Source organism: Pteropus medius, unplaced genomic scaffold, assembly GCF_902729225.1.
Source record: "Pteropus medius unplaced genomic scaffold, Ma_sr-lr_union100, whole genome shotgun sequence".
Classification (NCBI taxonomy): Eukaryota; Metazoa; Chordata; class Mammalia; order Chiroptera; family Pteropodidae; genus Pteropus; species Pteropus medius.
The window spans coordinates 12,507,443-12,533,487 of NW_024340696.1; the positions used below are offsets into that span (position 1 = coordinate 12,507,443).

General features: G+C 37.6%; 1 protein-coding gene and 1 non-coding gene across 2 annotated transcripts; one reads left to right on the forward strand and one right to left on the reverse strand.

Annotated features, from left to right (window-relative positions):
* Positions 1-3,695: 3,695 nt before the first annotated feature.
* On the reverse strand, positions 3,696-20,477 carry TRAF6 (TNF receptor associated factor 6). Its single transcript, XM_039867235.1, has 7 exons — positions 20,345-20,477; positions 14,597-14,914; positions 11,465-11,615; positions 10,633-10,791; positions 9,125-9,196; positions 7,097-7,174; positions 3,696-5,825 (listed from the first exon to the last, which is right to left on the reverse strand). The coding sequence occupies exons 2-7, from the start codon at positions 14,890-14,892 to the stop codon at positions 4,959-4,961; spliced, it is 1,623 nt and encodes a 540-aa protein (XP_039723169.1). The 5' UTR covers positions 14,893-14,914; positions 20,345-20,477; the 3' UTR covers positions 3,696-4,958.
* On the forward strand, positions 16,185-16,303 carry LOC120610890 (5S ribosomal RNA). Its single transcript, XR_005655023.1, has one exon. It is a non-coding gene; the product is annotated as a 5S ribosomal RNA (ribosomal RNA).
* Positions 20,478-26,045: the final 5,568 nt, after the last annotated feature.

The window sequence follows — 26,045 nt, forward strand, 5'->3', positions numbered from 1 at the left end:
TGCTTTGATTTCTCAAGTCAGAGTTCATTCCATAGCTTGTCTTAGTTGTAAAATTATAAGAGGGTGCCTGGATTCATAAAATGTCTTTCTTAATAGATCTAAACATTAATAAATGTTACCCATTACTTATGTCCTCACTTTACAGGTAGATAAATGGACACAAAGACAAAGAGAACTGATTTACCCATGTTCAGTCAGGAGTGAAATCTAAGTTTCTGAGTTCCTAATTTAGTGGTTTACATACTAAATTACACTGCCTCTTCAGCCCGCTGGGAATATAATCCTGGAACCTTGTATAAACAAAATGGACCCCAACTTACGTTCTGTTTAGTGAAATTAATTGAAGTTTATCAAGTGTGAAAACATCAGAATATTTAGCACAATTGATTCAGGACTTTCACATAAATCCATTATAAAAAACATCCCTTCAGGCAAGATAAAATTAAGATTCAACAGAACAGTTTTGTAACTGTTGACAAGTTTAAAACTAGCTTAAAGTGAGCACTACAATTCCAGCTGCAACACATAGTTTCCCCAAAGGGTTTAAGACAACTTCATTAAAACTGCTCAATTACCTTAGCCCTGAGATTTTAAAAGACGAACCAAGCTTGAAGAAGTCATATTAAAAGTAACATCCATTAAGCGACAAGGCAAATGTAACAAAATGTTATTTGTAGATTCTAGGTGGTAGACGTTCACTGTACAATTCTTTCAACATTTCTGCACGTTAGAAAAATTTCAAAATAAAGTGCTGGGGTAAAAAAAGGCAAAAAAAAAAAAAAAAGTAACATCTATGCCTTACCACCTAAAACGTAACTTGTTTGACAAATGAACTACCAGAAACTGGTCAGCTTATCAACCAGTATTTTCACTAGAGGTTCATTAAGTAGCTGAGTGTGTACTATGTGCCAGGCACTGTACAGCGTTTCAGAAGTGAAGTGTCCCTGTCGCTCACAGTTTACATTCTCTCGAGGACTACAGTAGAAGAGAGCTGTTATTTTGAGCTTCTAGGACCACTAAACAATTTCCTTCTTCGAATACAAGAAACTACATGCCCTTCTTTCCACTGGCACTTGTTTTACCCCAAAATCTACCTGGGAGAATGTTGGGATAAATACAGTCAGCCAGCAGAGGCCAGGAAGCTCTAATGAGGGGAGGATTTTCAGAGAAAACGGCTCGGAAGCAGCATCACATCTGCAGGTTGGTGCCTTTCTGGGAGCCAAACTGCACCTACAGTATTCAGAGCCTCAAGCTTTGAGAAAGAAGAGAACGTCCCCCTTCTCTCTTGTCCTAAAGGCTGGGCTAGTTACCTGCTGAGAAGGCACTCTGAGAGAGGAAAAGCACCTTAACTCCTCATTCCATAAAATGTTTTCCCTATCTAGAATTATTTTTCACTATTTTATAACCTTATAACAACCCAAATTTTCAGGGAGGAAAAAGCTTTAGCACATTAAAGGCTTCAGTGACATTTAGCCAAACTAGGCATCTCCTTGCAAGTGTTCGTCTTTGACTAAAAGTGAAGGCTGTAATCGAATGTTACAAGCAGCGGAGCCACATCTGATTTCATCAGATCGTCTTTCTGGATACTGGGAATTTGGAAGTGCTAACTGCATTCCATAGACACGACAGCAACTGTGAAACTAACTACGGCTTACCATGGGAAACTGGAAGTTAAAAAAATGAATTTCGAAAGAAAAATACAAAGAACTATTTATTGTCACTTTTTCATCTCTTTAAGGTATTGCGCATCACAAAAACACTTACTGGTATTTTACATAAAACAATGAGTAGAATTTAATTGAGGCAAGCCAAGAAAGAGTAGCAGTAACTGAATAAAGGAGAAGTACTTCAAAGTCTCAAGTTAGAAAAACTATCCAATAATTAAAAATGTTTTCCAGTCACCCAAGACCGAAGGATTCCCCCGATAAAGATATGACAAGCAATGGCGCCTCTTTAAGGAGAATATATCCTAACTGCATGCATAATTCATAAACATGCTATTTTTGGAAGACTTACTGGCATAAAACAGTAATGGAGAACCATTTCATAATTTTATACCTGCCAGAAAACTAATTGCTAGAGATCAACCAAGATCTCTATTCCATCATTAGGGAAGACACTCATCTCATTCTATTTCACCTTTTTCTCTTGTATTTGTTTTTATTCCTTAAAAGTTGACTCATATTGTAGTACAGCCAGAAACTGTCATTGCTGCCAACAGCCAAATGGTAGTGAAAAACTACCAAACTACAAACCAACATCCTGACGTGTTTTGCAATAGCAAAATGCATGACTTGAAGCAAGTTTCACTCAACTCTGGGTTGGCCGTGTCTGGGAAAAGAGGAAACTATTTCTAATTTAGCAATGTCAAAGAACGATGTCAAACAATAAATATGTTAAAATGTTGACATAATATCAAAACATGGCCCAAATTATTTGTAGGCCAACTGGATGAAACTAGCTTGTTTCACAGAGTGGGGCGGATTTGGAAAAATAGGAGAGACTAGTTTTCCGGAAAGGCTTGATTCTGAATTGAAGTCTTAACAAAAGTTTCTTTTTGGAATGACAGTTTGACCATTGTATTCCCTAGTCACAATGAATGACCAGTATAAAATAAATGGCTGGTTTATTATACAATGCTGACTGTTGAGTGTTAAAAAAATTGCTTATTAAAATTCAGATGAGACCCAGCTGATGGACACTAAATTCAAGTATTATGTCAGCAAAAAATGAAGCAATTTTCTACTGGCAAAATCCTTTTTTAAGTATTGTTGACATGCTGCTGATAAAAATTTCTTCTGAAGCTAGGAGAAGTTGAAGTTAGACAAAAACAAAAAAAAAAACTGTTATTGTTTGGATTAAGATTCCTGAGTAGAACAAAATAACCAAAGCAGGAAATGACTCCTCAGTACCTAATGCACAGCCACGCTTTTAATAGAAATTTGACCGGACCAGGAAGCTTTTAAATATCATTTCCTTTTTTGGTGAGGTTGAATGTTTTACAGCATTTAATTTTTTTCCGACAAAAGTACATTTATTGTAGAAAATGTAAAACATACAAGAGCACAAAGAAAATGAGTCATCAAAAGTAGTATATTTCCTTCAGGCTTTTCCTACACAACAAAAATAACTACCATTTACTTTTTAAATGGAACTCGACCATCATGTATTCATTGAAAAACCACCACAGGAAAAGCAGTGGTGCAGGTGTCCCTACCTCGAACGTGGTGCTCCGATGATTCTCAGATGTTCGTTGGGAAGCATAACAGCTGAGACACAAGCTCCTAGGAAGCAAACTGCCAACTAGCTGATGATCAGGTGATATCAACAGTGGCACTGGGGAAGAGGATCTCTGCATGACCTTTACTTTCACTTTATAACCTAAACCCAGCAGAGCAGGTGCCTAAACACGGGGTGGGGAGGGAAGGTAGAGAGAAAAGGAAAGGGAAAGGTCAAAGTGACCTTTCCAGGCTGCCTCTGCCTGGAACTGAAACCATTCTTCTCCACAGTTTCTTGGCCTCCTCTTGAAATTAAGGATGATCTTTCACACTGGGCAGCGGGCTTTGATTTGGCTTTTCTGGAGATACACTACGATCCCTCGTGACCAGACAGCTCTAAACAATCTCGTGTAAACAGTATAGTGTATGGGCCCTCTTAGATTCTTTATTAATAGCCATACAAGTTGGGGAACATCCTTAGATTTCACCATAAAATTTAATATCTATAGACCTTTGGCATAACAATCATCTCTACCTGTTAGGAACATTCGGCCACTTTAATACATTCCACATGACCCTCGTCAGGTATGAATTACTGGACTAAAGCAACCTACTCAAGTTCTGATGAGTTCCAACGTCAGTTTGGTGACTTCTCATCACTAATGATCTCCCAAGTATTAAGAGGAAATCAATTTTGTTCCACTTAACTGACATAAACCAGAGGGTATTCAAAAGAGCTTAACATTTCTGACAAATAGTTTTTGCCACCACCAATGAAGATGCCATATTAGCTGACTAGGTGAGTCATTTTACATTTTTATGTTGGTTAATTCATGGGTGCATTTCCTTGTCCTACAAGCATTAAGCATCAGAGAACATAAGCAGGGCTGTGGAATTCACTCTGCATTGAACAGACAAAAAGGGAATTATGACATAACACTGAGCACCTGGTATCCACATGGTTCTCAGCATTCTACATTCTGGAGATGCTACTTTGTAGGCAAAGATATATGTAAGCAAGGTAGAATGAAACACTTAAACAAGAATTATTCAAGAGACAAGTTCACAAGGTTATGTATTCGGTTATATTTAAGGTTTAACTAGTCCCTGAATAGCCTTAGTCCCAGGCCTGGGGTGGGGTGGGGATAGGCGGAGACATGGTGGGGTCAATGAGAACTTTAAGTTTTCCAAAGATTAAGGGTCAGATCTTCTGAAATCTATCAGAGGTCAAATAAAATGAGAACTCAACTCTAAAGTAGTACCTCTTCTTGGTGGCACCAACACAAGGCAGTAGTGATTCTCAAGTTTAATATATTACATACAATACTATAAAAATAAGCTGATGTTTTTAAGGAATGTCCATTATTATTAAAAGGGTTGAGCTTTACTACTCTAACCCAGGGCTTTTGACAACAGAACACTCTGGAGCAAAAGCCCATGAAAGTACAACAAAGAGGTATACTGTGACAAAGAGCTGCTGCAATATGCCACCAACACTTTGATTGTAACAATTTTTGAAAAAGCGTAGGATGTGTAGATTCCCAAAGAAAAACTGCTTCAGGCAGATATTTGTAAAAGAAAAAAGTGGCAAGTAGCCTCTCTTCACTGGTGGTTACCTCTCTCCCATTGCCTTTTTTTGTTTGCATGTGATTACTGACAATAGGGCAAGGATAGGCAGTTTTTTCCATTTCCGGGTGGGGTGGGTTTTTTTTTTTTTTCCTTAAAACAAATGAGGCGATGCTATACCCCTGCATCAGTACTCCGTGGCTGAAAACCTTCCCTTCGAAGACTACCCATGTCGAAGCGGGTAGAGACTTCACAGCGTACTAATAAGGTATCATCCTTAATGAAGGTTCTTTGTCTTAGAGCTTCCAAATGCATAAAAGTCACGTAGCCAAAACCTTTTGGGTTCCGTGGGATTGTGGGTCTCTGGAAGGCCAGCAACTCTGGTTTTGCATCCATTATCTCTTCATGGTTTTGCCTTATAGGTGCTTCAGACTGATCAAGAATTGTAAGGCGTATTGTGCCCTGGAAGGGCCAAGGGAGATGGCTGTCATACTCTCCTTGCATTGTGTGGACAAAGAGGGATATATAGTTGGCACAGCGCTGAGCAGTTGGTAACTGAAGGTGCAGCCGCATGCACAGTTTGTATCCAGGTTTGCCTGTGTAGAATCCAGGACTATGAATGACAACAGGTTTTTCCTCTTCTTGAGATTTCAAGTGCATACCAAAGTTACCAATCTTCCAGATGTAAATCCCATTGCACTGCTGTGCTTCTATTTCAGCAACTTTGTCCTCAAGGGTTCGAATAGTTCGTTTGAGCTCACTTACATACATGCTCTGAGTTTCCATTTTCGCAGTCAGCTCCCGGATTTGATGGTCTTGTATTACAAGGCGACCTTCTAATTGTTGGATGGTTTCTTGGAAATTCGGGACCTCTGGGTGACACCCAGAGACCCGGGGCAGAGAGGCAGAATCATATGGCAGCATATCACGTTGAGGCACGGGAGCTAAAGCAAGGTTTAAACTCTGAACAGCCTGGGCCAACATTCTCATGTGTGACTGGGTATTCTCTTGCAGGTGGCGTGCCAAGTGAATCCTCTGCATCTAAAAAATCAAGCACGAGCCTTAGGTTGGGCACATATACTGTTAAGAACTAGGAAAGGGACCTAGTGAAGCCAAATAAAAGGTTTTTAAGTAACGTCATTACTACCTTCAATCCCCTATAACCTTGTCTCCATCAGATTCTTGATCCAATGAGACGATCTTGCCTCTTAATCCACTGAAAAAATGAGGCTACATGCCCATCTTTCAGATAAACGTTCCTTCCAGCCATAAAAGTATTAGGTACTTCTCTTCTGACGCAGAGATCCCTTGTCCAAGATTATTGCTTCATCTGGGGTCTAAATCACACCTGTCCCTTTTCAACACCTCAGAGATCCTGCTCAGTTACTCCCCTTCTTCTTTGTGTTCAAACATTCTCTCCCCCTAACCCTTCCCCTCAGAACACAGTTAGTAAAGTCTTTCCCATTTAAAAAAAAGGCAAACCTCTCCACTGATCTTGAGTCTCCCTCTAGCTAATACTGTTTTATCCCTCCTCCTTTTATCAAGAGTAGTCTACCACCTGCCCTGGCTCTGATACCTAATTCATTATATAAATCTATTGCAAATTAGACTCTTTCCTATCTTCATACTCAGATCATCAAGAACATCCTGTTACATAAAAAATATATTCCTGATATAACATTTTTATTATATGAGCAATTTGTGTATATTACAGAAAAACAGAAAATATAAATGATCAAAAAGAAGTTACCTATTATCTCACCTATCATTAACATTTTGATACCTTTCTTTCAAGTATTTTTCTCTATGCACATAATACAAAATTTTCCCACAAGATGTAATCATACTATATATTATTTGCTCATTTTATTTTTTAAATTGTTAAATGCATGCTTACTGTAAAAAAAGTCAGATAAAAAAGCCTAATGGAAAAGCAAGAGTGTAACTGCATTCTTCAGAAAGAACTTATCATAAATAATAATGTCTCAGACACCTGACAGAATTGATCACTAATCTTAAAATTAATTCTGAAGACTATAACAGTACGTTCTCCGTGTCTGGTTCATCAAGTTCTAAGACTATTTGCCATACACACTCACTCTATACGATCTCAATCATACACTTTCCATTAACATCACTGACTACTTCCCCAAATCAATATTCTGAGCTCTGATTTCTCTTTGGAGCTTAAGACTATATACACAATGCATGTCAGCCACCACCATTCCCACTGGTATTCTACACTGCATGATATAACTGAACTTTCTTGATCTATATTCAACGTTTAAAAGGAAAAAAAAAAAACACCTTACCTTTTCATGGCAACCAAAAGTACTGAATGTGCATGGAATTGGGGCTGTAGGACAGTCTAGATCATAATGATTAGGCATCTGAAAACAAAAATAAAGGCTGAAAAATGTTTTTCCCTGCATATCACGTTCTAGTTTGATGAGATCACACTTGAAATAAAAATTTACATTTCATCTAAACAAAATCTTTATGTATTATTTATGACGGCTTTTGCATCACAATGGCAAAGTTGAACAGATGCAACAGAAACTGTGTAGCCCACAAAGATAAAATAATATTTACTTCCAAAAGTCAAAAAGAAATATCAATATCTCATACCATCCCTCAAATCACTCAAAATTCATCTCAAGAAAATGAATTTATTCCTATTGCTGGAAACTGGAACCCTCTAGTGGCATTTTAAAGAAAAAGCACCTTCTGATGTCAACCACGACTGTAAACTTATCCAGGACTCTTCACTGTGATCCAGGCCGTTTAATAGGGGCCAGTCAACTGTATACACTAAAGCCACAGATTGTACCCAATAATTCCCTTAGGATTGCTTTTCATAAATCTTACTTTTTGTTAAACTGGGCATGTTTTGGCTGCAATGGGGAGACTCAGATGTTAGAAGGTACATTACGCACATTAATAAAAGTTTTAAAGAATATCTCAAGTTTTGATCTGGAAACTCTAAAACACATTCTTTAAGGTAAGATCCATTATGCAGAACCATATTCTTTGAAAATGGTACCAAATTCCCTTTAGGAATTTAGTTTGGCTCTAGTCATAGATATTTCAAGCAGAAATGACATTAGAGACCATTTAACCCAATCCTTCATTTTACATAATCCAGAATAAGTCAGCAACATTTTTTGTAAAGGGTCAGATAGCAAATATTTTCAGCTTTGTAGACAGTACTTTGTCCCAAGTACTCAACTCTACCATTGTGGTGGAAAAGCAGCCATATATATATGACATACAGACACATAGGCATGGCTATGCTCCAATAAAACTTATTTATAAAAACCAGCAGTGGGCCAGTGTGGCTGGTAGGCTGGTTTGCTGACCATCAACTTTCTTGCCAGATATCAGTGGACAAGTCAGTAGCACAACCTAGATCAAACCCTAGATTATTCTACTCTTAACCTAGGATTCTTTTCCTACATTGTTTTATTTATTTTTTTTTGTTTTTAGGTATGCTGCATGGTTTCCTTTAAATAGTAAAACAAAGTAAAGAGAAAAACAAAGTGACACTTCATAAGCAAAAAGAAGTTTAACACATTTAAATTAAGGTTATGTTGGAAAAAAACTTATAGGACTCTGTTAACAGACAAATGGAAAAGTTTAGTCAAATGACAGGTTTCACTTGCTTCTACTTAGTAAGGTAATCGATTATGATCTCTGGGTTAGCAGATTTCATGGGTGTTATAAATAGTGACTAATATTCAAATTTTGTGCGTAAACTCCCCAAATGTCAGAAGACAGCAATCGGATGGAATTTTCCTTTTTCTATTAATAATAAAAATGTATAATTTTCTCTCGTACCTACTTCTGATGATACCCCATCAGTGGTCTACAAGACAAATGACCAGTGGGGATACAGATCCTGGAAAATCTCAAAATCTCTTCAATGTGTCTCAGTAGCTATAGAGACAAATCATGCTATGGAGACAAAACAGACCTGTTTTCTTCTATTTCATAGTTCTTTCAGCTGGTCTCTGGATACCTAAGACTCTTATTTCACAGTGTATACATTGGTATTTAAGGTTTTTTTTTTTCAAATGAGGATTTTTGATTATTTGTATCTTAAAATTACCTGGTTTTGTCTGGAACGTTTATGAATATATATAAACAAATACTATATTAATGACTTAGAAATTTTAAGTAGAGAGGGGTATTTTATTTCTGAAGGTATTAATTTACATAAAAAATTTTCACAGAGTTCCAAAACTTCTTCAACCTATATTCATTTTGCCTTACTAATTTAAATTTTCAATTAAAAACCTCACTTATTTATGGAAATATTAATTTATAAAAGGGAATTATACCTGTTCTCTGATGAGCATAGTATTGCAGTATTCACAGATGACATTTGCCAAAGGACAGTTCTGGTCATGGATCTAAATTTTATTAGAGAAATATAAGAATTGCATGAGAAAATCTGAAAAAGTAAAAACAACCTATTTTTATAAAAAAAGTAATTTTTTCACTGTGAACAAATTAAGGATTTATCAATGTATGCAAAAAAAGGTAAGAATATATAAGTTATTTTCTCTCCCTTTGCCAGTGTAGTAATGAGATTCATCTCCCATTTTAGCTTTTTAAAAGAATATGAATATTACACAAAAGAGAATCTTTTAAATCACTTCTTTTAACCTGAGGCAGAACACTTATGACTTGTTTAGACATTATTTACCAATACCATATTCTCCACAGGCATTGTTCTAAAAATTTCCAGCAGCAGTATGATTTAATTAAAACTCTTATCAGGAGGGTTAAAGAACAGAAGCCTTAATAAGGCAGGTGGCATTGGTGCTCAGATTCTCACAGGCCCTGGAAGGGTGAGCCTTGTTTTCTAGAATACAATGCATTTAAGAAATAATTAACCTACCAGGTTAAGTCCATTTAATTTACTGAAGTTTAGGAACATATCAATTTGTTCTAATTATGCCTCAAACTTCTCCCCATTTTTAACAAGTTAGCTGACTTTTTCTGAATATTTCATCAACTTAATGAATATGCTTGATCTCATAAAAAAAGTAGGGAAAATTACAAAGATATAACAAAGTTTAAGAAAGTATCTTAATAGCTATAAAATAAGATAAAGTATGTTATTTATGTAGGTTATTTTAGTAAAGAAGACATAGGATGGAGATCCAGGACTAGGATCTCAGTCTAGCTCCGCTCTTACAATATTAAAATAAAATTACTTAAGCTCTCTATATCTCGGTTTCTGAATGGAAAAACTGTTCTATCATCATGATACTGTCAGGTGCCATACGTTTCTTTTTAAAGATGAACATTTTAGCGGTAGTGTAACATATGTACAGAAAAGTGAATTCCTTATATGTGTGAAGTCATAAAAGGGAATTCATCATATATAGCTTGATGAATTATCACCAAAGAAATACATTATGTGGGATTTGATTCATTCTCCATAAAAGTTTTAACAGCCCATTTTCTTTTTCAAAGAGTAAAGTATAAGTCTTAAGTTATCATTCTACTTGTTTGTCTCTAATCCAAGACTGGTCATTAAAATATCACATAGAAAAGTAGATTGGGATATATCTTTCCTAGGTTTTGTTACGTGCAGTGCAGATCTACTTACACTGGTAAGTAGTATAAACATGTTTTCTAAGAAAGATATGCAAATATAAACCAGTTGTGGGTTTACTAAAATGGTTTATTGAACTTACTTTCTTAAAAATCACTCTTCCCACAACCGATAATATAGACTCAGAACTGGAGTAATATCTTTATCTACTGCTAACACTCTCAAATGTACATTAAAAAATTTAAGAAGTAGTGGAATTAACAAATCCAAGTTAGTACATGCCTCTTTATCTTCAAATGCCATCGATACAGCACAGTTTAGACAAGAAACCTGTCTCCTTGGACACTCCTTGAGAATGTGAATATTAAGATGGCATTTTTGGTAGGGACGTTGGCATTGGGGACAATTCGTAAGAGCAAACTCACAATGTGCTTGATGATCCTATAATAAGAAAAAATAATCTATTAGTATTTGCCGATCCTTAAAAAATCGAAATATAATCTCTTCTAAGAATATACTGTCAAAAGAGCCACCCCTTCAAAAGGAGCAAAATAAAGGGGACAAGTTGCAAATATGTTTTAAATAGTTAATTTTTAATAGAACATAAACAATATTTAATTTCCCATAAAACCACCAAACTAAGAATTTATTTAATTTTAAAGCAAATTCTTTCATCTGATTGCTTCAGTTAACCTCAAGCTATAGAAGGACTCCATTTAGTTAATAAAATGCACAATTTAGAAAATCAGAGAAAAAAGTATGATCAGGGAACTAATATGATATGAGACATTGCTTATTTCAAAATGAGAGAAATGAAGCTATGGGATTAAAATATGACACCTGTATTTAAAATACTCTTAAGTTTTACTGCAGATAATGTTCACCCCAAAAACTTAGGAAGAATGCTGATTTCTTTTTTATTATCATTAGGCAAAGGCAGAGTGGATGAAATAAAAAATTTCTAGTTTCTATTTCTATTCAATGAAAGGGCTGGTATTTTGTTAACCAGTTATTATATGCTAGGCACTGGCAATACACAGATGAACACAAAAAAGTCTCCAACCTCTAAGAACTGTTTGCATATATGCTAATGGCTAAAAAATAACCTTAATACCTCAAGATGCCTCAGTTCCATCTTGTGCAAACAACCTTTATTTGGACACTTCACCGTCAGAGAAAGAATCTCTCGTTTTGCAAAATTGTCAGGAAACAGTTGCGTTTCCAGCAGTATTTCATTGTCAACTGGACATTTGTGACCTGCATCCCTGAAAAAAGATAAATATATTTAGATGTAAACATTCACATTAAAAAATACAACTTTAATTCTCCACATATAAATTCTCCATGTATTACTTCCAATGAAAAATAATTTAACACATTATATTGCATTAACAGCACCAAAACAAACAAACAAACAAATAAATAAAACAAACCTGTCCTTTTTGGACAGTTTATAAACTGTTCTTTTATGGTATGAATACAACTAGCACCATATCAGTTAACTATCAAAAATTATGGGATTTTATATTATAGGATACATTCCAAGCAAAAAATGAGAAAAATTAACTGAACAGTCATATTTTGATTGGCCTATGATGACGAAAAACTAAGGAAGGGAATTTTGCAGTCTAGCAGGCCTCTGTTCTGTCAGCAGCTATACAACATACTAGTGAGATAAATTAAATATGCTCATAATACCAATATGTCTACAGTGTAAATAAAAATTAAACCAATTAGTAGTACCCCTACAATGCCACATTTTAAGGTTTACTCTGAACAGTCATTATAACACTCTGGCTCATGTAACAAAAGTTTTCCTTCATATTTATATCCAGGGTACAATGTAGTAGGGCGTTAAAGGACCTCTATGTTCTGTTTCTCAGTGGTTTCTCAGTGGTTGATTTCATCTTATGATGGAAAAAAACCATCCTCAGTAAGCGTGGGTATCTGTCACTCCCCTTTAACTTTTTGGGATGTCAAAATCTTTACTCACAAAATGTGGCAGGTCAGGTAGGCTACAGGAACATCAATCAATCTCTTAAACATTTATTGGGCACTTCCTGTGTGTAAGCCAACAGTGGCAGCTATGGGGGTAGGTAAAAAGGTGCTGAAAAATGGAGTCTGCCATCAAACATCTTAGAACTAATAAAGGTGAGACGCAGTAAATCTTTAATGAGGCGCCTCTCACACTAATATTATTACACTGTCAAGTATTTTATGAGAAACACAGAAAGCTATAAACAAATTTATTGAAATATATACCCCAAACCTAAGTGATGAATGTCTAAGAGAAAATAAGAAGACCCTTACAAAATAAACTTGAAACCATTACGCACAGAAATGGAACTAGATTAAGAGGCATTTAGAGTCCCTGAATATAATGGATGAGACATTTCAGAGTCGTTCCTTTAAGAACATTAGAGTCAAAGTAAGTGGTCGTTTCTAGCTGAGAGGGAGATAGAAACAAAAAGCCTCAGACTTCCTTTTGTGGGTTTTACTTCCTTTTCAGACCACTGTCCCACTACTTTCATGAATATCTTGCTATTAAAAAAACCTTCCTGGGCAGGGGTGACAATTGGTAAAATACTGTATATCTCTACCTACCTACAAAAAAAATCAACAATCTGTAATGTGGTACATATGACCTATCAAGACTGAATCATGAAGAAACAAAATCTGAACAGACTAATAGTGAGGAGAGTGAATCTGATCGAAAACCTCCCAAAAAACAAAAGTCCAGGAGCAGAAGGCTTCACTGGTGAATTCTACCAAACATTTAAAGAATTAATATCAATCCTTCTCAAACTCTTCCAAAAACTGGAAGAGGAAAGAATACTTCCAAACTATCCTGATACTAAAACCAGATTAGGACACCACAAGAAAAAAGAGAAAAAAGTTAATTTAAAAGGGGACAAGAAAAAACAAAAAAGGGACAAGAAAAACAAGACAGTGAGTAGCCAGCCTAACCTAACTACAAATGTTTTCACCAATATAACTATATGCCCATTTATTACAGAACATAAAATCCCACACTTTTTCCTTTTTTTTTGTTCTGTACAGAACTTTTTAGTCACCTAAAAATATTCTCACCTACTTCTGAATTATAGTAAAATATATTTATTTCTTGGAAGATGAATTTGAATCATTCGTGGAAGTCCCATATAGCTTCATTCAGTTAACGCAACCATGTTTTACTGAGCACCAATTGTGTGTCAGGTACTTACTATTCCTGGCACTTGGGAAAATATCAAGAAATAAAAAATCTCAACCCCTGCTCATAAGGAGCTTTTCTTCCGACTGAGTGAAGGAGACTGGGAGTGTAGGGGGAGACAGGAGGCATGCTGTGGTATAAACAGTGTAGCCAGGGTACCTATGAGAAGGTGAGATGTGGGCCACGAGGGAGGGAGCAAAAGGCGTGAGCTAGGCAGTTAACTGAAGTATGAGTGTTCCAAATAGAACAGGTAGAGCCAACTCCTCAAGGCAGGGGCATGCTTGACATGTTGAAGGAACAGCAACGAGTGAACTGGCAGAAGGAAGGAAACAGAGCAGAGAGGAGGTCAGAAAATAGATTATGGAACTACCATATAGCGCCTTGCAAGGACTTCGGCTTTTACTTCCAGATGAAATGCTGCCATGTTCTGAGCAGAGATGACATCATCTTACTTATTTTATCAGGTTCATTCTGGCTACTACATTGAGAACAGTCTAGAAGAAGGCAAGGGTAGAAGCAGGGAGGTCTGTGAGAGAGCCAACAGTAATTTAGAACAGGGTGGTAACAGTGGAGGCAGTGAGAAAGGGTTGAATTTCATTAAAAGTACTGGTTACTTTACAGTTATCCATAGATATCAGGTAACAGAAGAATTTAACATGGCTAAAATCATAATAACTGATCACTTATAGAGTCAGCATTCTTTGTATGGTTGAGATTATCACATTCTGATATCATCATTTAAGGTACATTTATGTTGTTTTCTTAAGAGACACACCCTTGTCTCCAGCAGAACTGCTTTAAGTAGAAGTAGCTACTTATTTATCTGAGGGTCTGAGGAGGGTAGGAGATAAAAATTACCTTTCATACCACAGTATTAGGATAAGAATATAAATTTCTCAATTTTCTGTCCAGTGTTCTTTTTCCCCCAAGTAGTTTATGTATAAGACTACTCTTAGGATGTTCCACGTTCTGTGTAATATTGTTCTCTGTATTTGGTTCTGTTACAGGACACGGTTCTTTCTTATGCTCACATACCTGATTGATTTGATGATGCAGGCTTTGCAGAACCTGTGGCCGCAAGGTGTTTGCACTGCTTCTCGTAGTGCCATCAAGCAGATGGGGCATTCATACTTGCTTTCCAGGGGTGGGTCAAATTCCACATCATATCCCTGGATCTCTTCCATTAAAGAGCTAGAGAGATTCCCTGTGCTGGCAGTTCCACTCACACTGTCATCTTTTGTTGCAGCACTGCAGGAGCTGGCCATGGCAGCGCAGCAGTCACTTTCAGACTGGCTGGATGCACAGCTGTTTTCACAGTTTAGCAGACTCATAGTAACGAGATTATCAATTGCTCTGCAGAAATAGCAAGAAAAAAAAAATCTTAACCTACATACACACACACACACACACATCAAAGCTTACCTGTGCAGGTCACCTTTTAGTTGATATATATAAGCTGCATTACTATTATTTACAGAAAATTTTCAAAGTTTTCTGAGTTTTGCTTCATGACTACTGTTGTATAAATTAAGGAGTTCATGATCTAGTAGACAGAATATAAGGTTAGAAAAGTACTTCAACTGTAATAATTAACTGTAATAATACTCTATCTGTTTAAAATGTGTTTCCTGTGACTGAAGAATTTAATTTTCATATCCTCAGTACTCAGCACAAGATTTTTTGTGCATCTGCTGAAGAACTTAATTATGCAGCTAAAGTTCCTTCAAGTATCCTGAGCTAAAGAGAATAGCAGGCAGTGCAAGGAAGAGCAAAACACAAGGGATTAGACAACCAGGTGCAACCGTAAGGTGTGTCATTTTGGGCAACTTCACCATTTCGATCTTGGTTTCTTCTTCCAGATTTAAAATCCTATGAGTACTTCCTAATGTTCAGTGTGGGGATTTCTATTATGTAGAAAAAATGGAATTGAAAAATATTATTTATTTGTATGTCCTTCTGCCTTCAGTCAAGTCAAGTGACTATGTTTCATTATTTGATTGGAAAAACAAGTGAGGTTTTGTCTGCCTGTGGAAAATTGCTTTCATGGGTAAGTGGGACGCCTGCAAATTCTAAACCATTACGGTATTTATGAGTGAGAAGCCAACGTCTAAAAGCAATTCATAGCCTATGTAAGAGGTCTCTGCTGCAGGTAATTACACCTGAGGAAAATTCCTAACATGTGCCAGATATAGTTCTAGAAACAGAATGTAAGCCTTCAGTCAATATGGTAGGTAATTATTCCCCTGTCTCATTTTTATATAAAAATCTTGGCTGCCACCATGCCAAATAGTGGGTTTAAAAAAGTAATCCTCTAGCTTTTTACCACAACAGATATCTTTTATTTCTCAAAAAGATTTTGAATACCATTTGATGAGTACCTACAAAGGATGAGGCACTGTTCTGGCTGCAGAAGCGGTACTGGGAAGGGTAAAGAGCTTACATGCTAGAATCGATCTGGATTTAACTATTTTCTCCATCACTTGGTGTATGACCTGGGCATATATGTGCTACATTTTCCTCGTCTGTATATGGGGATAATAAGAGAATCCATCTCAGAATTAGTTAAATATGTTAATATGTGCAAAGCACTTAGAACTGTGCCTGGAATTAAGAATGAGTTATTGTCTACGGCCATGCTACCCTGAACAAGCCTGATCCCGTCTGATCTCGGAAGCTAAGCAGGGTCGGGCCTGGTTAGTACTTGGATGGGAGACCACCTAGGAAGACCAGGTGCTGTAGGCATAAAAAAAGAAAAAAGAAAAGAAAAAATTAATAATTTAATCCCCCCCCTCAATCAAAGTGGAAACTACAGTGCTTAAAAACTTGCCAAGGACCATTCAACTAATAAGTAATAGAGTTGGGATCAGAACCCAAGTCTACCTGACTCCATAGCCTGTGCACTTTTTACTATACTATGTTTGTCTATTTCTACTTTGACACATTTGTCTATAAAGCTGCATTTAAAAGTTCTCTCCCTTTATTTTTATTACACTACACTAAGGTGCTGCACACAGCTTCTCCTAAACATGAGCTGTCCAGCATTTTTTTGCTGGGTTGATAGAATTTCAATGAACCAGTAAAGATAAAGTTGGCATTTTGTTTTCCTTTTAATATTTTTGAAAAGTTAAAGATAGCTCCCAAAGCCTTGTTATCGTTAATGTAGATTCCTAGGGATGACTCAGTATAGAATGAGAGGAAGGAAGGAACAGTGAGATAGTGGCAAATGAATAGTCATATCTGTGCTCCAGGATGGGGTATAAGGCCCCCACTACACCTTCCAAATCTCGGGATATATGACAGTGTTATGCTACACTATTATATTCTTTATTTTTCTTCCCATACACATTTTTGTGTCCAATTTCTTCCTCAGGTAAGTTTCCTGGAAGTAGAATTATTAGGTTAAAGGGTATGTAACTTTCTGAGGTTTCTGACAGATAATGCTGGCATCAAAGGCTTTTTAATCCCCCCTCCCCAAAGCAGAGTAAGTTCAAGGGAACTCATCTTATATACCCTTGACAATTCAAGGTATGGTTATCTTTTGAATCTTTAACCATTTTATTTTTTAAAGTAAAATTACTTTGAGAAATTAATATTTGCTGTATAGTATATATCAACGTGCCAGGCAGAAGACAAAGGCAAAAGTTACTGAACTAAGCCTACTTTTACTACCCAAATATCCAGTTAAAATTCAGTTTATTGGATAGTCTATATACTGCCCTCTGGCAGTCCAGTTCCAAAGACCTGAAAGTTTTTTGTTTTTTGTTTTTTTTTTGGCAGGGCAATCGTTGGTTAACCTCACAGATTGCAAGGACCTTGTCAGCTTACAATTCCTTACTTTTTATTTTTTTACACCTATAGCGCACCTGGTCTTCCTAGGTGGTTTCTCATCCAAGTACTAACTAAGCAAGCCCAATCCTGCTTAGCTTCCAAGATCAGACAAGATCCGGCATGTTCAGAGTGGCATGGCCATAGACCTTGAAAATCTTTAAAAAGATCTTTTATAGCAAATGTGTTATTAAGAAAACCTGTGTAATCAATAACAATTCCTCAAAAGGAATTCCACTGTAGGAAGGCAGTGTTAAGACATGAAAGTGAGTGCTCTTAAAAATCTAGATGTTTTCAATTTTCACATTACTTTTCATGCTTTAAGAATACAGAAGCTTTACATCCTTCAAATAAACTTTTTCAGATAGTGACTCTCTATGTCTACAGTATATATAGTCCCATGTAACTACACTGCAAGGGGAAAATTAAGCTAAAACAGTATTTTGAGTTCCATTTGGTATTTTTATTTTTACTCCTTCTCTGTAGAAAGTTAAAACATTTTCCCCCTTTACCTTTAGGGACTGTGATGACTTGATGACTTAAGTGAAAATCACTTTTATAACTACAATGAATACTTATTTTAATTAACAGAGAACAAACAGTGCTTTGAGTCAGCTATAGAAGGAAAATGACGATGATCTAGCACCATGGAGAAAATATTATGCTCTATTAGAATTATTTTTAACCTCATAGGTATCCACAGGTATCCATTTCATGAGATGCTACAAAAGCAGGCTTTGGCTTTACATAAACTGTGAAAGATGATATGAGTGGGGCCATATTAAAAAAAGAGCCAGAGTGGCCATTTCAGAAGCACTGCTCTGCATGTCTTGTGTTTCTTTATATTCTGAACTGGATCAAACCAACATCTCAAGAAGTCAGTAAGAACAAGAATATCTTGTCTGTAAGAATTGATGGATGAAAACGGACTTTGCCGATGACCGAATCACTATCAATTAATGAAGTACAAAATCTAATTTTACTTTATCTAGCACCAATAAACTCTTCTTTAATACAACTTACCTCATCTTCTTCCCTTTTTTCCTGTAAAAACCCTGAGCCACTCTCTTGTAGTGGTGGTGGTGGTGGGGGGTGCGGGGGGGACACCATTTGGGCTTCTGCCTGAATCTGTTTTCCTCAAATTGCAATTCTATTGGATCCCAAATAAATGCTTATTGCCTTTCATTTCGGCTTTTTTTTAAGTTAACAAAGCTAAAATAAATAACAGTAACTATATATTCTTACCTATAAGGTATAGGATTTCTTACAGCCTCTTTTCTACTCTAACATTCAGAATTTATGTGGCTTTCTACAGGAATTAATAGTAAGAGATAGAACAAAGTTTAACTTCATGACTGGAATTCCCTTTTTGCAGCTGTGAATCTAGTACAGTAATAAGCACTGCCTTAGCTAAAAATTCTGGGATGTAACTAATTTGACTGCAAAAGGAATGAACAATGAAAACAGCCTTGTCTAAATCATGGCTTAAATTCACTTTTTAGTATCTGGAAATATATTACAGTTCAAAAAAATACCATTAACTTTCTTGGGGCAGCAGGGGAGATGAGGAGTAGGGTAATGCACAAAAATCTGTTTCCCTAAGATCAAGAGATGCTAATGAGAGAAAAGGTCCAAGCTAAAGAAATCAACAAGTCATATCCTGAACTGGTCAATTTTAAGTTAATGAAAAATCATTTATGGCTAAACATATAACTTATATAAAAGTAAAACCCTGTAAAACAAAGTACTGAGAAATTACCTGTAATTTGCTGCTAGCTCTAGAAGTGTACTATTTACCAACTCCTTAAAATTTATTCTTAAAATACAAAGATCTGCAAATGTACTTCAAGGCCCAAGAAGTGCTGCAAAATAATCAATTGTTCTGTCTTAATTTTAAATACAGCTATAAATATAGGAGCGGTCACCTTTCTAGGCACTACTTGCTCTCCAGGTGGCAAAGATACGAACAACGTCTTTCAAAATCCAAGTGGCCAAAAATTTATCCGCAGGAAAGGCCTCACGTTACAGTTCTGAAATACTCTAATGTATTCAGTGTATGCAGGTTGAAACTCTGATCATCGCATGGGTAACAAGTGCCTGAAACACATTCTTTCCTTGAGTTACAGAAGAGGCCTCGCTGTCCTTACTCCGCCTCCAATACTTCAAAATCAGAAAAGCCCCTTTTACCTTCCCTAGTCATCTCAGGGGAATGGATAAAATGCCAGTGGCCAGATTCACAAGGGCAACACTTAGAATTTCTTTACAAGTTTGTCTCTCGTTTCTATGGCTGTGTAGCAAGACATTTAGTAATTTGCTTTCCCGAGAAACAAAAGAAACACGCAAATACTGTATATTCAAGCTGCTAACACTTTAGGTGCTTTCTGTTCACATTCATGGCAGCCCTACCTCTCAGCTGGAGTTCCCCTAAAGCCAAATACTAGGAACAGCTTTATCAACCCAGCGTCTGGAACAATCGCTGGAACTACCGAGTGCAGGGGCGGGGAGGAAACATTCGTGTCATCTGAACTTTAAAAAAAAAAAAAAAAAAAAAAAAACTTGCTGTCTGGGATCTCTATTGAGTTCAACAGGGAAACCAAAAATAGCTTTGCCGTGACAGAGGGAGTCGGTGGAAACTTAAAAGAGATTTTTTTTTTAAAAGCTGGTAACTTCGAGAGGACGGGAAAATCCAGGAGGCAATTTCTAGGAAAGGGAATATGCGGGGTGAAGGGAGGTAAGGCTGACGAATTTGGCGCGCGATTCCCGCCAGGGAATGGAGTGAGTGGGGAAGGAGGTCCCCGCAGGCCGGGAGAGCAGAGAGGAGGGGAAAGGGGGCGACGTCCCCAGCCTCCAAGACGCGCACGGACTGGGGCGACGTTTCCATTTGTGGGAAACGAGAGGGGGCGGCGTCCGCAACCTGTGGGAAGAGAGGCCGCGGGGCGACATCAGAAGGAGACTCACCGCTCTCGTTTGCTGGGGCGCCGACTCCACCCGGCCGCACGACTCCGCTCAGCTAAGGCACCAGGAAAGGACGGGGACCGCGCTCCGAGCCGAGGCGGCCCGGACGCCAATCTCCCGGCCCGAAGGCCGCTGCTCCCGCGTCTCCGGGCCGCCCGGAGTCCGAACCTCAGTCGCAGACGCCTCTACTTCCGCCTTCTCTGCCCTCCCAGCGGAGCCAGGGGCGGGAGAGGGCGGAGGGAGGCGGAGGGAAGAGACAAAGCGGTCGAACTGGGCCTGCGCGCCCCCTGGTGGCGGTCCTCCAAAGCGCGCGGGCTGTGGCGCAGGCGCATGCGGGCAAGTCTAGCTGTCAATCTAGAGCGCTCCGGCTAGGCTTCTCCAGCTCCAGCTCGGGTGGCTATCCCACTTGGGTATTCGTAAACACCGCAGTCCTGAAGTGTGTGTGTGTGTGTGTGTGTGTGTGTGTGTGTGTGAAAACCATGGCGACAAGAAGAACGAGTTCTAAGTGTGTGTGTGTGTGTGTGTGTGTGTGTGTGTGTGTGAAACTATGGCTTAACAAGAAGAACGAGTTCTTTTCCGTGAACACCGCAGTCATGATATGTGTGCCTGTGTGCGTGTGTGTGTGTGCGTGTGTGTGTGTGTGTGTGTGTGCGTGTGCGTGTGTGTGTGTAAATGAAAACTGTGGCGACGAGAAGAACGAGTTCTTTCCAGGAGTAACTGTGAGCGATCTGGTGAGCGACTGCAACAAAAACAGTAATCCAGAAACTGTATTTATAGTTTCCCTTATCCTTCGAGAATTCTTAAATCCTTCCCCAGCTCAACTTTTCTTGCCACGGAAGTTTCCATGATAGGTAGAACCCTCTATTACACAAGGTCCTTCCCCTTCAACCAGTCAAGCCATATATTAAACAGTTTTTTGAAACCGCTGCCATCCCCTTTTGGGAGGTCAATGTCATGAGAAAGCTATTTGAATCCCCTGTTTAACTGGATGCAAACCTCTAAGGAATGTAGCAGGCACGTTGCAAGATATGCAGGAAAGATTTTCACCCACCTCTGCAAATTTGAGTCATCATTCACCTCTTGGGGGTGGTATTACAGGGTGGTGGTTTTTACGTGTATATATCCTGAAACCAGAGTGCTTCATTCAAATCTAGTTTTTTCCCCTTTATAAATTATATGACTTCAGATAATTAATCTGACTTTCTTCAAATTTTTCATCTCACATTAAAATGGGAAGAATAATTGTATAACTTACTTGATAGGGTTGTCGAAAGGGTGAGATTAGTAATGTAAATCATTTAAAACGACCTAGGACACAGTATGTTCTCAATAAATGACAACAATACTGTATTTCCTGCTTTCTGGCTATAGATATTCATAGAAAATTCTTATGTTTTCAAGATAAGGATCTGCCACTGGCCGACTTCGTCTGCCCCACCCCTTTTTAAAAATGTATTTTGAAATATGTAAGACATACAGAAAATTATACACACACATCTGTGTGCTCACCACCCAGCTCAAGAAATAAAACATTGCCAGTAGGATTGGTAGCCCCTATGTATCCCTTCGCAGTGGCCTCTCTGGCTTTATAAAAATAAATCATTTATGGGATGACAGATCATTATATGAAAATAAGAGGTGGAAAAAAGGAAGAGCAAGGGAGTTAGACCTCCTTCCTCTATTAGTATGAGTTCTGGGGCCAGTGATGGAGCCTCCATGAGGTTCAGTTTCCTAAACCATAAAAACAGGGATAATATTTATGGGGCTAATATGGTCAGGATAAACTCATTAAAACGTATGTAAGAGAATCCAGCACTGGACTTTCAAAAGATTAGGTTTTATGTGTCCTTTACCATTTTTATAAGCAACCTCGAGGGGCCTCTTCTTACTTTTAAATATCCTATTTATTTTTCACTATATTTTATGTGGTGGAGAGTTTAGTGTTCACCCATGGCCTGTACTCACAGGAAACTTACACTTTCCTGTCACCTTGCAATCAAACAGTGTCATATGACTAGTTCTGGCCCAAAGCCTATGAAGAGAAGAGATGCATGTAATTAGAAGGCCAAGGCATTTGATTTTCATGACAACACTCTCTTTCCCATGTGGCAACCGAGGAGATCATAGGGCAGGTATAAGAGGGTGGATCACTAAATTGCTCTGTGGAGGGCAGTCACTTTGGAAAGTCAACTCGCAGTGGATTTGCATGAGCAGGAAACAAATTGCTGTTGTTCTAAGTCGTCAAGATGTTGGGGTTGTGTTTTCTGCAGTATAACACAGCCTATCCTACACACGGTTCCTCCCTGAAGATTTTTCTAATAGTTTGTACCCCTATTGGACTGGAATCGGAAAAACAAAGTTTTACTCCTGGCTCTGCCTCTTGTTAAAATTAGGACCTGATCAGGTGTCTTCATCTATAAAATTGGAATAAAATTTACCCTGTCTTCTTTTCAGAGCTGTTTTGAGTTCAAATGAGATAATATATGTGAAAATGCTTTGCAACCTAGGAAGTACTATATAAATAGGAGCTGATTAGTAGAGCTGCCTGATATGTATAGCAACCACAATGCCCAGGTTTTCTGAAATGCTGCTAATTTAAAATATTTTGCGCAGTCGTCCTTACATAAGTAAATCAAAGTGTATGAAAATATTGTCACCATATCATTCCTGAATTGCTGTTTTTCACATTCTGTTTGAAAAAAGAAATAGGATATACCTTGTAGGCTGTTGCAGGTGGGGGTGGGCGGGTGAGAGATTTTTTTCCCTCAAACATTTAGCAATAAGATTGCTCTCTAAGAGTTAAATTATAAAATTAAGACACAATTCATTAGTTTGAAACATTTATCGGACAGCCAATATGTGCATGTGGCAGTCAGCCTTGAAGATGTATTTATGTTCTGTATGATCTCCTTCCACAATGAATAGGGTGTAACCAATAGGATGCTGTGAAAATGACAGAATGTGACTTCTTAGGCTAGGTTGTTTCCAGGGTTCCAAAGGAACCAACTCAAGAATTCACAGTTACAAAGATAGAATTTCTTGGAGATTAAGGAGAGATTCACTAAGAAATATTCTAAGTGACTGCATCTCATTTCATTCAGAAAACAAACTCCAGATAAACTACAGTGTTATCATCCTCCCTTCTCCTCTCCTCTTCCTTTCTTTCTTTTTCTTTCTTTCTTTCTCTTTCTTTCTTTCTTTCTCTTTCTTTCTTCTTTTTTCTTCTTTTCTTTCTTTCTTCTTTTCTTTCTTTTCTTTTCTTTCTTTTTCTTTTCTTCTTTTTCTTTCTTTTCTTTTTTTCTTTCTTCTCTCTCTTCTTCTCTCTCTTTCTTTCTTTCTTTCTTTCTTTCTTTCTTTCTTTTTCTTTCTCTTCCTTCCTCCCTTCCTTTCTATCTCAGCTTCCATCCATTTGTCTATGCACCCATCTGTGGTCTTTGCATCTATTTTAGAATTAAAATTCACAAATGAGATGATTTTCATGATTCTGATTGAAAACTGATGGAAAGTGAATCTGATTGGCCGAACTGGTTTGTCAATGAGGACTGGCTTTGTTAGTTAGATTACATAATAGATTTTCCCTATAAATTGAATGAGAATTGAATGAGCTATATGTGCAGTTTTCAAAAAAACACGCAAGGCATGTATAAAATATACAATATGGTAGAATTACATTCTTTGCGATTGTTCGAACTTATTAAAAAATTTTAGATGCCAACCTAAAGTATCATCTTACAAAAGCACCTTAAAGTGAGAATCTTTTTCACAGCAGAAACAGGAAGAGCGAGAAAGTAAATATGTTAACCTTTGAGAAAATTATAGATCAAGAAAGACTGAGTTAATCAGAACAGGAATTAGAGATGATGGTGATGGAGCCCAGAAAAAGGTCAAAGGTATCCAGTGTGGCATTTCCCATGTGCATTCTATTTGGGGGAGGAAGTGCCCTGCATCAAAATCTCCCTTGAGCTGTCCATTTTCAAAGGCAGGAGTTTGAGAAATGACCTGATGTCATTAACCTTTGAGTTGTAAAAGCAATTACCTATTGAATGTTTTCATGATTGCTAACAGTGGCTAAATGAAGCTGAAGGATTCCAACAGAGCATTCTGGCCTTGGAATAGACGGCAAGTACAATAAGTTTCAGGGTAGTCGCCACCATTTCTCCCTCCTTCCTCCCATCCCATTCTACCAAAATAAGGGAAAGTTCTCAGAGAGCAGAGGAAGGAGTAGATGAGGAGTGAAGTGGGGGGCGGGGAGAAGAGGGACAGGGGAGTGAGGTGTGTACACATGTGGGTGTGTACTGGAAGGCTCCTGACAGTAACAACAGCAGGCTTTGGCGCTGTTCCCTTGGCCCAGGCCACAGTCCAGACTGAGAGCAGACTGAGCCGCTAGGAGGCAGATGCTTAGTTTTGGAGCCCACCTTGAAATCTATGGGAGTCCCCCATCTTGTCAGTGGCAATGAGTTTTCTTTGGTAAAGCCTGTCCACTACCAAAGATCTAAAATCCTTGCCCTTCCCTCTCTACCTTCTTCCCAAGTCCAAATCAAGAACCTAGACTTTTTGTGGCCACACTCATTTTTCCTGCTTTCGGGGAAAGGAGGGGATATCTTCATTACTTGAAGAATGGGGAGGGTAGGCACCTTTTCATGGCATCAGGACCAATTTTTTTCCTAGTTTCACCACTACTCATCAAGCAATGTTGAGATGATAATTTGACTCACTTTATTGCTTTCGTTGAGGGAAAGAATGTGCTATCCATAGGATGTAAGTATCTGATCTAGCTGTGAATTTTATTTTTAATGTAAACAATTACTTTAGTCTGATTTGTATATTTGTTTCCTGTGAGCTGCATTAGTGTACAGGAACGCTGGGTGGATAATACCAATTTTTGAACTGATAGAGCTAAAGGTCAGATTAATTCACCAAGGTAAATAATACCTTATGACTTCTCTTGGTACATTCTTTTCTGGACACTTTTAAAACAATTGCTATTAAGAAAAATCATCCAAAACTTGAAATAAAGTGAGAAGAAGGTTACATATCCTTTTGGTGTCATTGTTTAACATATTCACCTAATAATTATTTTATTATCCACGTCTGAGAATTCACCTATATTTGACTTTGCCATTTACTATGTGATTTAAGACCAGACACCGAAGTTACACATTAACTTAGAGATTTCTGTACAATAAGAAATCTAACCCCAGAGGTTGATGCACTATAGGATATTAACCAATTTCTTACCTATTAAGCAGGTAAATTAATTTCAACTTTCCTTTGACTGATTATATAAAAATCTCTGTTTTTCCAAGTCTCCTTTGAATCAGGTTTATCATCTTACTAATTGATTAATAGATTGAATACATTCTTAGGTGCGTGTTCATTCTATGTTTGTATAGAAGTCTCACGTTTAATTTTTTGAAAATTATTTTAACACTACACTATTTCCGCTTGACTCTGCTTCTTTCGCATAGTGACTCTGCTTATTTTCGCGTAGTAAATAAACTGCTCAGATAGATTTTTCCATGTTTGATGTTTGACCTCTTGAATGGGACAATGTTGATCCTTTCAGGATGATGGAATCCTTATTAAAAAATCTTAATCATGGCACTGTAACACAAAACCAAAAATGTATATTTAATATTTTAGCTTACCCATATTCTGGAACACGTAGAGGCTAATTGTTTGGGAAGGTTCTGAGTTTGAAAGC